The sequence below is a fragment of the Panthera onca genome, chromosome B1 (genome assembly GCF_046562875.1).
Source record: "Panthera onca isolate mPanOnc1 chromosome B1, mPanOnc1 haplotype 2, whole genome shotgun sequence".
NCBI lineage: Eukaryota > Metazoa > Chordata > Mammalia > Carnivora > Felidae > Panthera > Panthera onca.
Window position 1 is genome coordinate 44,969,415 of NC_138342.1, and position 12,320 is coordinate 44,981,734.

The window sequence follows — 12,320 nt, forward strand, 5'->3', positions numbered from 1 at the left end:
AGAAGCCTTATTTCTTCTAGGGGCTAAAGGCCCCTCCCCCACCAAAAAATTCTGTTGAATTCCTTACCTCTAAAATGCCACATGTTTTACTCTTCCTTTTTCATTTTGAAATAAATGTTTAAGAAAATTCTTTTTCTGAGTCGGTTTGAGTGGAGCCAAGATTTCACTTCGATAATCCTTTCACCATTTCAACAAATGTATGCCAAGTGCCTCCACTGCTCTAGAGTTGAGGCTTACAAAGAACAAACAGTGAGACAGTATCTGCTCCCAAGGAGACTAAAGCTGACACGAAACAGGAAGCTAAAGTAGCACAGACATGGTCCCCCTTTCCCATTTACTGTTAAAGCCTAGTCTTCACACACATAGAGTTGGCATTGAAACTTTTTCAACAGATGACTCCAGTTCTGAACAGAAGTTTAGAGGTCCAAGGAACAATAAAAAGGCTATATCCTTACCACTAGGAATATTTACCAGGAAAAGCAAAAAACATCTGTAGTCTAAACTTTACCAGGTACATATTTTAGGGAGTCTCAGAAAGTCTATTCCATGCAGAAAAATACCCCAAAGTTTTATATTAAGTGTTTGGTTGTATTTTGTGTATGTATGTATGTATGTATGTATGTATTTTTAATTTTTTATTTAAGAGAGAGAGCATGAGCAGGGGAGAGGGGCAGAGGGAGAGAGAGAATCTTAAGCAGGCTCCATGCTCAGCTCCATCCCACAACCCTGGGATCATGACCTGAATCAAAGTCAAGAGTTGGACACTTAACCACCTGAGCCACTCAGGCACCCCCCTGCCACCCCGCAAATTTGTAATTCTGATTCTTGCACAGACAAGGATGTGGCTTACCAAGGCTTGTCTTTCCCCAGTAGGGAACAACTTAGTTCTTGGGTCAGGTAGTGCCTGTCATAGGTAGGGTTGCTTACTCTGATGCCACCACTGCACAATGCCCTTCTTCTCTTCCCTCTCTTCTCATCATCATCAGCCTACCTGCCCTTAAAAGACAAATTCATGGGGCACCTGGGTGGCCCAGTTGATTAGGCATCTGACTTTGGCTCAGGTCATGATCTCGCAGTTCACAAGTTTGAGCCGTGTGTCAGGCTCTGTGCCTTCAGATTCTATGTCTCTCCCTCTCTCTGCCCCTCCCCTGCTCATACTCTCTCTCTCGTTCTCTCTCAAAAATAAACAAACATTAAAAACAGTTTTAAAAAAGACAAATTCAAATCCCAGCTCTTCATAATTCATTCTCTGACACCCCCAACTTCCTGGAAATGATTCATTTTTTTTCTCCAAACTTCACAGCCCATCCTGCCCATATATACATACATACATACACACACACACACACACACACACACACACACACACAGAACCTAATGTTTTCTACCTGGTTTACAGTTTTTGGTAAATATGTCATATCTCATATTAAATGATGATTTCCTTGGAGTCAGTAATATTTTCTTCTATATCTTTATGTCTCACCTCCTCTTCCCTCATCCCAATACCTATCACAATGTAAAGCTAAAATGGACACTCAATAATAATTCACTGAAACAGCATCAGTGGATGGAATTTCAGTCTAGATAAATGAATATCTGCATCTCTTCTGGGTGCCATTATCCATAGCATAAATCCTTAAAGCATTTTTTCCCAAAGTAGGCTCCATGAATAGTACTGTTAAACAGTCCTTAAAATGTCTACGGTTAAGTACTTTTGGAAAATTCTAGTTTAAACAAAGTTAAACAGAATTCTTCACTGTAGGACTTCTCAAATTGTAGGCACTGAGAGGGAGATAAAGTGAATAATGTTTCCCCCATTTATTTGATCACAGAAACCTCGATAATTTTTCTCAAGATGTGTATTAGTTTCCTATTGCTATTGAAACAAATTACCATGAAGTTAGTGGCTGAAAACAATGCACATTTATTATTTTATAGTTCTGGAGGTCAGAGGTCTAAAATGAGGCCATTGGGCAGTGTTCCTTTTGGATGCTCAAGGGGAGAATCCCTTTCCTTGCCTTTTCTAGCTTCTGAGACTGCTGCCTTCCTTAGCCTGTGGTTCCTTCCTGCACCTTCAAGGCCAACAATGTAGTGTAGGGGTGGAAAAATGTTCCCTTTCAGGTTCTCTGCCTGGTTTAATAATGAAATGGACATAAGATAACTTAACAGGAGAACAACAAATTTAATTTCATATGTACAGGAGCCCCCTAAAAATATGAGACTCGAAGTGTCCAAAGCAGGAATCTTCTATACCTCTTAGGCAAACAATAAATTTGTGAAGAATTGACAAAACAAAGAGGTTTGGGGTTGGGGTACTATTTTAGTGAAAAAGTAACAAAGTTTGTTTATTTATCCTCTTGGCCCTGACTTGCCTCTCTGCTAATAAGGATGCCTTCTACCCTCTTGGCACAGGGTGGGTATCTTTCACATAAGAGAGTTATTTCCTGCCTTCAGGGAGAGCACAGGAGAGTTAAGAGTGTCCTTCTTGCACTGCCTGTTTCCCAAGAAACTTTAATTCAAAATAATCAGTATGCCAAAATGGCATATTTTGAGGTGGCATATTCTGCTCCCTTCATTAGAATCTTCCAGTCTTTCTCTGGCCTCTGCTTCTGTCATCACATCTCTTCCTGTGACTCCTGACACTCTTGCCTCTCTTGCAAAGGTGGTTGTGATTGCATTGGGCCTGTCTGTAAAATCCAGGATAATCTTCCCATCTCAACATCCTTGGCTAACTCACATCTGCAAAGTCCCTTTGCTAAGAAAGGTAATGTATTGACAGGTTCTAGGGACTAGAAAGGGTCCGTCTCTGGGGGGCTATTACTCTCCTACCTAAGGACATACGTTCTGTAGCAGCATTAAATATTTAGGGGAATAAGCCCTTAATTCCTCAATGGAGATCTGGGTGAAATACCACAACCACCACTTAACAATATTATCTCTAAGGGAAAAATTCATTTTGAGTTGTGATACAAAAAAAATTCACATCTGTTCCACAACCATAGATAAAGTATGAACTCTTTATATAGTAACCACAGCAGTTCTACAATAAAGACCTCTAATAGTCTTCCTGCACAGGAGTCTGCTTAAGCAAATGTCAAAAATGAAATATGAGGTTAATAATGTTGTGAAGACTTATGAAGAGATTGACCATGAGGAAGAGTAATGAAATGAGAGATGAAGAGAAACCTGACCAAGAGATAAAAAAATGACTTGAGGTCTGACATGTCATGTTTAAAAGACTTTGGGAAGAAAGAAACATAAAACTAAACATTGTGCTATGCAGAGGAAAACAAATAACCTATGGAAAATACTTGATTTCAAATAAGAGGAATGAGAAGACTTTTTCCTGGTCTCAAAAATGTAAACCTTTTCATATAAAATACAGGCATGAGAGATCTTTGAAATTCCATGTAGAATTATGATCTCAGACATTAGGGAGAAGTGGTATAAGATTGACTAATACCTGCCTCCCTTCACCCCACACAGACAACACTGTCTCATAGGACTGTGAGTTCCTTTAGGGCAGGGACAATGTCTGATTAATCTTTGAGGCCCCAGCCCCAACATGTACTTTGGCGTATTGCCATAATGTTTGTTAAGCACCAAGTAGAATAATCGCAGAGATAGTTCCTTCCTGCATATCACAGCACTGATTCATTTGGAGGAAATCATGTTTAAAAAAAAAAAAAAACTGACAAGAGAAAGGGTGTATTAGAAAAGTGAAATAAGAAGTATATGTTGAGATTTCCAAACGCGATATCTAGAGATTTTCCTCATTCCCAAATTGTTCATTTTACTACAGTAGGTAATTTTCCACCAAAAACCCTCCATATATTATAAGTAGAGAACAACAAAAGCATATTGGGATTGAGATGTTGGTATTGATTTATGAAATTATTCTTCTATTAAATTGCAAATTGTTACATGTTCTGTGGCTACTGTTGTATACATAATCTCAAGGAATGCCTTGCAAATAATCAAATTGGCAAATACGAATCAAAGCAATCGAAGAATGCTTATAGCCTACTATGTTTTATTTAGAAGGTCAGGAAGAAAAGTGTATTTTTTATATTCTAGTACTGGAGCATTCTGTATCCTGCCTCTGTTAAGATTGTAGATTTACACATTATGATTTGTGTTTCATTTTCGGTTCCCAGTTTGTATAGTTCAGTATTGTACTCTTCATGGGCACTCAGTAAATAGTTGATGAGTTGAATTAAATGGGAAAATATACCAATATGAGCACTTTAAAAGTCAGTGTGGTAAGGTATAAAATGACTAGAGACACATTCTCATAAAGAGTGAATGATATGGATACATTCTCTCAACTCTTGGCTAACATATCCCACTATTAGATGGGTAGATTGTAAAAGACAAATCCATAGGCACAATTTTGCAGTATACAGTAGCAATAGATCCTACAAAAGAAAACATGTAACTGATTTCAGCCAATCCAACAGAGGACATTTGTAAGTCAGGCCCAGAAAATTGCATTCAAAAGCAATATTGTGGCATTCACAGCATTATGACAGCAATAACAAAAAGTAGTGAAGCTTTAAAATATCCAGTTCTTCAGTGATGATGGGATTTAAGATTACCACTAACAAAGTAGTTAAGCTAAGGAAGCAGCTAAGAGATACATAAAAGGAATCTAAATTGAATAAGGAACCACTAATATAGTTTATGTTTTAGAAATAAATGAAAAATGAAAAGTAAAACCATGGGAAATAGGACTAGTTCTCTGAAAGTGGATGGACCTTCCAGTGATTCAAACCTCTTGGATAGACCTGGCCAAATGTAAGTAGAGAGATGACTTTTATGTTGCGATTTTGTTAATTGTCATAGCAATAAATTCAGTAACATTAGGAGAGGGATGGAAGTCATAAATTTAGGAATTTTTAAAGGAAGAGACTTTTGATTGTAACGTTGACAAAAACCATAAGAAAAGTATTCAGTTTCATGTTTCTACTTGAGACTGATGTGATTCCTTTAAAAGAATAAGACCTGGGAAAGGAAGAGGTTGTGAAAAGTGTATTTTGAGTTTAAGGAGATGCTTCATACTGTGACATAGAAGTAGGGAGAATAAATAGCTTCCTTAGTATAGCCACTGTGCCAGGATAAAGGAGTTTCAGGGCATAGAGGGGACCATGGTCAAAACACGGCTATAAACATGTAGGGGAAAGATGCACAAATGCTTTATGGCAAAATGTTAAAAAACAGCTGATAAGAGCTGTATAAATTACAAAGTTCAAGAACGTGGTTGGTATTTGAAAAACTGTAAGAAAGTTTGGGGAAAAAAAGACATTATGGTATAAAGACAGTTCAGGTGATTACTTATACCAGGTAGGAAGATGGGGGCTACAAGAATCTGTGGGTGTAGCTAGAAAAGCACATGGAATTTAATCTTGCTAAAGGAATAGAACTTAAAATGGAAACTTGTTACATTTGGCCAAGCAGGAGGGTATAAATCTACTTTGTATAATAAATTTAAATGTTTAAAATTTTTTGCCTTAGTTTTGTCAGTCCAGCATAATTTTTTTCCTAATAAACAACGACTGTGAGAGTGAATATTTGCAAAAAATGTTGAACTACTTAGAAAATAATATAAGAACAAAAGAAAACATCATCATGATTATTGTTTTATTTTATAAACCTATTAAAAGAATTATGAGAAATTAGACTATAATGACAACACAAATCTGTGGATATTAGAGAACATTTTGAAACAGAAGAGATAAGATGTGAGAGGTTGTAAATTTGGCAAGGTAGAGGTTTCCTCATTGTTTGGGAATCATGTAGTTTCATCTAGTATAAACACTGACTCTATTAATACTGAAAGGGAAAGCGTCCATGAACTAATCCTACCTTTCCTTTTCAGGTGTGAGGAGTGCAGTAAATCTTTCCCTCTTGGCAGGGGTCAGCAGTTTGATGGAGACTGTAATCCTGTGAATGTGCAGTTCTTATAGACTGTGAAATGCAATAATAATTTCAGTGTTTTATTACAGGTATCACTTTGTTTTCCTCTATCTCTTCCATTTTATTACAAATTATATGCATCAACATGATAAAGGTAGTGTGCTTTCTTTCACTGAAGTGGAAGATGCACCACAGAATTGATAATATAGGTGTGGGGCACTTTTTTTTTTTTTCCAATTTCACAAGCTTGGTGCTCACAGATTGCATGTTGTACTTTTTATTTCAGTAACATGTAACAAAATCATGGCCATGGAGGGAATTAAACTTACACAGAATGTCCATAATGAGACTCTGAGTGCTGTTGTTTCAGGTACGATACAGAGTGCCTACTCTGAGTGGCACATTAAAGAGACGAAAGCCATCTTTTCCTTATTGCTTTTAATGTACAGAAATGCTTGGATTTAACTATAAATTACTTGTACAATGACCTCAACTGTCTGGGATACAGCAAAGCAAAGGCAGCTAAAACAGATATCATTCATTCTCCAAACTCCTAGGGGAGCTTCTTAGGCTTTTGCTTGGCACCTAGTGATTCTTTCTGTACATACAATTCTATCCTTCTTGATTATCTGATCTCCTATTGCACAGGCACAAGAAGCATAAATTTAAAAGAAGGAATTATGAGAAAAAGACTCACCGACCTAATAAGAAGTGACAGTTAAACACGTGAAAGAAGGAGGCAGAATACTTATTTTATTTATTTATTTTTTAATGTTTTTATTTATTTTTGAAGGAGAGAGAGAGACAGAGCATGAGTGGGGGAGGGGCAGAGACAGAGGGAGACAGAATCCGAAGCAGGCTCCAGGCTCTGAGCTGTCAGCACAGAGCCCGACGTGGGGCTCAAACTCACAGACCACGAGATCATGACCCCAGCTGAAGTCAGACACTCAACTGGCTGAGCCACCCAGGCGCCCCCAGAATACTTATTTTAAAATAGGCACAAAAATGTTTTAAGGCAGAAGGGCATTGACAGGAACAGACCATCTTGAATAATTCCCTTAAGATATCATGTTACTACATCTAAGCCTAATAATAATGGCCCCGAGACTCCAAGAACAGTTTACATTCTATTCAGTGTATAATTTATTATCGAAAAATTTCTGTTCACAATACTTTTATTTTAAAAAAATTTGATACTGAGAGGGGTAACATTTGGTTAACCTCATCCTTCAATTATACCATATAAATAAGAATTATCACAATATATTGCATTCAGTAAGTCCTAAAATACATCTATTTTTACTACTAGTGATTAGAACATTTTGATTTTAAACTCCCATTTCAGTTTTTCCCCCCAAGTTCTTTCAAATGACTTACATGGAAGCCAAGAGTGATTGGATTAATCCCCACCTTCCTTGGCAGAGATGTAAAGGATCTGTGTATACTAATGCAATGTTGCTGTTGATTTCCTGGGTGTTATGTGTTTTTCTTTTCTTTTCTTTTATCTGGAGCAGAGTTTCTCTCCCTTAAAAATAGCTTGTTTGGATGTTGTAAACTTTTCTCTTTGGGAGAGTAGAAGTCAAAATTAGGATAAACGAGAGCTTTGGTAGACATTCTGCATTATGCCTTCACTGAACTACTTTCTCCTTTTTACCCCTGCTCAACAACACAGACCCTCTGGCCAGTATGACTTTCCAGTATGTGAGAGTCTGGCCCCACAGTAATTTTCTGTGACTCATGTTATGAAGGCTTTACTACATCCCTAAGGGAGGTTACAAAGAAGTCTGTTAGACCTTCTTAGTTTCTTATTTTATTTTTTTAGGAAATATTTTTCTTTTTTCCTGGATTATGTGACTCCCTTGACAACATTATGTCTCCTCATTAGAAATCACAGTTTTACTTTGCTGTGTGGCGCATCTGCACAGTTCTGTGATTATAAAGTTGATTCCTCAAGTATCTCTTGTTCAGGGGCGCCAGGGTGGCTCAGTCAGTTGAGTGTCCGACTTCAGCTCAGGTCATGATCTCACGGTCCGTGAGTTCGAGCCCCGTGTCCAGCTCTGTGCTGACAGCTCAGAGCCGGAGCCTGCTTCGGATTCTGTGTCTCCCTCTCTCTCTGCCCCTCCCCTGCTCATGCTCTGTCTCTCTCTGTCTCAAAGATAAAGAAAAACATTTTAAAAAAATTTTAAAAAAGTATCTCTTGTCCAAACCCCAAATAAACCAGATTTCATTTTAAGCTATCATTTCTGTGAATCATGAGAAATTTTGTGGCCCAATGGCCACGAACCTCAAACAGAAGATAGGAGAAGGCACCTTCTCCAGAGCGAATTTGTGTTATCATAGGTCTCTGACATTAGAAGTTAGCTCTAGCATTTAATCAGGGAAGAAACAGATGCATAATGATCTATCTCATTCCTACCCTCCTGCAATACAGCAAGATATTATCTGTCTGTCCCTTAGATGTGGTAGAAGGTAGTATTTAATACGGAAATAGGGAAAAATAGTACTCATTGAACTACTTTGCACATGTGAAGAAATAGACACATAAAACTTTCAAGAGCAGAGCTCTCTGTGTGTACTTACTGGGAGCTTATCATCTACTTTGTGCCAGGCACTGTTACTTCACAAGTAACTTTTTTCTTAGAGCTATGGCCATGTCCTTTACAGTGCCTGTAGGATAGAACAAAAAAATGTGTCCCTTCTCCATGCTGACTTTTTTTTTAAAGGCAGAATAGAATATTTATACCCTTAAAGTTGAAGGGAAAAATAAAAGGCATGGAAAAAATAATATACTTTAAAATGAGAACAAATATTAATCTTACGTCAGTAGTTTTTGTTTTGATGGTCGGTGATTTAAATTTATTAAAACCTGAGCAGCCATAGATCACTTATGTTCGGTCAAAAGTTTCCTGTGTTTTTCATTCATCAAGTGGATTCTTTTGTATTTTTTCAGCTTCTGGGTTTTTGTTTGTGCTTTCTTGGGCTCCTTTTCACCTCTTTCAGAGCAGAGTGGCAGTTTGGGGAGGTCAGTCCCTACAGCTTGATGTATAACAGGCTAAACAAATCCTGAAGAAAGTTGTCCCCAGTCACAGATGCTCCTGCTAAATTACACTGTCACAGGAAGATGATCTGAACACACAGCCACTTGAATGAGTTGTCGCCCCCAAAGATTTGTATCACGGTAGCAAAGTGAAAGAAGAAGTGCTACCATCTTGTGACAAATGTTGTTTAAATTTTGTTCCATGTTTTTAGCAATACCTTAATTTAGGTCTTGAGGAACAGGCTTGGCTAGAGAGAACGTAACATTTTCTTATGCTCTTAGTTTGAAATCCAATCAGTATTCAAGGACTTCTCCCTAAGGACTTTGCAAGTTTCCTTTCAGGGAGAAGCATTCTCCTACCTGAGCTTCCAAGAACAGATTTCACAACACTTGGAGTAAATTTAAAGATCCCAAGTTGGGAGTAGTGACTCTTTTCCATACGCTAGACCACCATAACATAGAAATATTCTTTTGTTCCCATTCATCATTTGGGAATAAAAAGGGATCTTGTTTTTATATACGTTTTTGAAGAAAAGAAACATTCGGAAGTCTATTTACCAAATTCATTATAGTAGAACAGTTTCACTTGTATCTTGATGATTGTTATGGCTTCTTGTTTAGCCATTTAGATACAATATTTGTAAGTTATCTCATTTTGGGATAGAAGGTTCTAAAAGAATAGCCAGCCCCCAGAGAGCTCCTGTCCGTTACAGTACACTGGTGATAAATGGAATCAATTTATTCTTGGTGGCTTTTTAATTAACCTAGAACTTAATTTTATATGAAATAGTTCAACACATTGAAATTTTCATTAATCATCAGCTGGGGCCCCAGAAGCTGAGCAGAATAGAAAGAGAAATAATGGATATCTCTAAGATACTGTCAAACTCAACATTGTTAATTCTACTAAGCATAGTGGGAGCATAGATTACTCTACACAAGCCCAGTAAGTTACCTTAGAATCAAAGTCACCCAGAAGTTTTTGAATATGCTGACACGAGTTTCATTGATGCTTTAAGAAGCCACATTCAGCTGCTTATCAGATATCATTGCCAAGAACAGGGGGTTGAAAAGAGGCTTATCTGTGCTGTAGCTTTTATGTATTCTACTGCCTCCCAGAATTTTAAACATAAAATTAGTGAGAAATTAACAAAGGCTGCATTGTAGTATTTTCTTAAAATATGCCTTATTTTTAAGGGAAGTTTTAGTTTTTATAGCAAAATTGAGCAGAAAGTGCAGAGTTCCCATATCTTTCCTGCCCCTACAGTGCAGTATTTAACTTTAAAATTTTACTTTTATGAAGATCACAACTGTATTGAGAAATAACACACATAACAGATTTACCTTTTTAAGGCATATGGTTCTGTTTTCAGTATATTCATGGAGTTGTGTGACCACCACCACTCTAATTTCAGAATTAAAACTTACTTTAAAATGATGAAATTAAAATACCATTTAGAGAATTTAAAGAAGACAAAAAATATATATATCCCAAACTCACCATTCTAACCAAACATTTGTCATCTTTTGGTAAATTATATTTTAGTTTTTTTTAAAACATTCAGATATTTTTACAAAGGATGATAATGTTCTACGCAATTATTTTTAAATTTTCTGGTGAGGGTTGCCTGGGTGGCTCAGTCGGTTAAGCATCCAACTCTAGATTTCAGCTTAGGCCCTGATCCACAGTTTGTGAGTTTGAACCCTTCAGGTTCTGCACTAGTGGTGTAGAGTCTGCTTGGTATTCTCTCTCTCTCTCTCTCTCTCTCTCTCTCTCTCTCTCTCTCCAAGTAAAAACCAAAAACCAAAACAACTTACAGCAATTTTCTCCTGCGAGTAGATGGCTCTGTCTCTTTAAGGCTGCTCACAGTGTGATGAGGTGTGCTGTGATTTTTACTGCTGTGTGTACACATGAAATTATTCATGTGAAGAAAATAACTTCATGGCTATGTATGCTGTGATGTGATGCTTTCTATTAAGCTATCTTGGTATTTGAACATTCCAGAGCACTGTTAAAGCTTTATGCTTATGGTCATTAGTAGCAGGTAGACAGACATTTTTTATTCTTTCATGCTAGGATGTTGAAACAATAAAATATTAAATAATGAGGCTGGTATGTTCTTAGATGCTGCTCTCGCCTCGGTCTAATGGCAGCCTCAGCACTGGGTGTTGTGAAGGAGTGACTCAGCTAGTATCATTGGGGGTGCTGAGCAGCGAGTGTATAAAAGTGAACAGCAAGAGAAAGATGGTCAGTGAAAACATAGGCATGACCATGAACACATTTACAGATGAAATTTCACAAGTGGCCAAAAGTTGTGTGGAAAGATGTTCTGGGATATGAATGGAAACATTTCTTTTAGAATCAGATTAAGAACTTTTGAAAAACATTGATAATGTTATGTGCAATAAAAGATGTGAGAAATGGGGTACTCATAAGCTATGAGAGTATAATTGATCAATCCTTTAAGAGGATAATTTGATAGCATTTACTTACTTTATTTGAGGGGGAGGGCAGAGGGAGAGAGAGAGAGAGAGAGAGAGAGATTGATTGATTTTAAGAGAGAGAGAGAATCCATGCTCAGTGTGGAACCTGATGCGGGGCCCAGTCCCACGATCCCAGGATCATGATCTGAGCCAAAATTAAGAGTCGGACACTCAACCAAGCCACCCAGGCACCCCATTTGATAGCATTTATTAATATTTAAAATATCTGTCCTCTTTAATTGAAGAATAGCATTCTTAAGAATTTTGCAAAAGTAATAGCATTATATATAAAAATACATATGCCAAATTATTCATTGAAGCCATATTTGCAATAACAAGAAACAATCTGCTGCCAGCAATGGGAAAATTGACTAAATAAATCATGGTTCAGACAGCCATTAAAAAGGACAAGGTGTGTGTGTGTGTGTGTGTGTGTGTGTGTGTGTGTATGCTGTCCAGTGTAGATGTGCATGATACACTTTTATGTGAAAAAATGAAAATATTGTAATCTCTCTCTTATTTAAAAAAAGAGATACATCTGTTCATGTGTTAGAAAACTGGGGTTGGGAGATATTTTGCCTTTTATTTTAGATTATTTTTTTTTCAACTGTGACTGGATTATGAATGATTTTTACTTTTTCCTGTGTCTTTCAAACCCCACATTTGAAAAATGAAGTGACATTCTTAAGTTTTACAAAGATGAAAAGATACAGCAGTTGGAGCTAGGCTCCAAGTAGAAGTTCTTAAGGAACTAGCTTTAATGAATAGGTAAAAATGGTTTCTAATTAGTATATCAGCAGTTTATATGGAAAAAAGATGTTCCTAAAATATGTGGAAATAGTTTTTACTCAGGCTAAATCTTTTACAATTTTTATTTTTTTCT

At 37.0% G+C, this 12,320-nt stretch overlaps 1 protein-coding gene across 8 annotated transcripts in view; it reads left to right on the forward strand.

Moving 5' to 3' along the window:
• CRACD (capping protein inhibiting regulator of actin dynamics) overlaps nucleotides 1–12,320 on the forward strand; it is a 274,714-nt gene that overhangs the window by 143,814 nt on the left and 118,580 nt on the right. For 3 of the 8 annotated variants that reach the window (XM_060655693.3, XM_060655705.3, XM_060655701.3), the window contains 4 exons: nucleotides 2,663–2,764; nucleotides 4,693–4,797; nucleotides 5,879–6,005; nucleotides 6,203–6,286. The exons of 2 other annotated variants lie outside the window; for them this stretch is intronic. In XM_060655693.3, the coding sequence (XP_060511676.3) occupies nucleotides 6,220–6,286 (67 nt within the window). In that variant the 5' untranslated portion in view covers nucleotides 2,663–2,764; nucleotides 4,693–4,797; nucleotides 5,879–6,005; nucleotides 6,203–6,219. Of the gene's footprint in view, nucleotides 1–2,662; nucleotides 2,765–4,680; nucleotides 4,798–5,878; nucleotides 6,006–6,202; nucleotides 6,287–12,320 lie in introns of all 8 variants that reach the window. 3 more of the 8 variants (XM_060655695.3, XM_060655696.3, XM_060655698.3) reach the window with 2 other exon arrangements.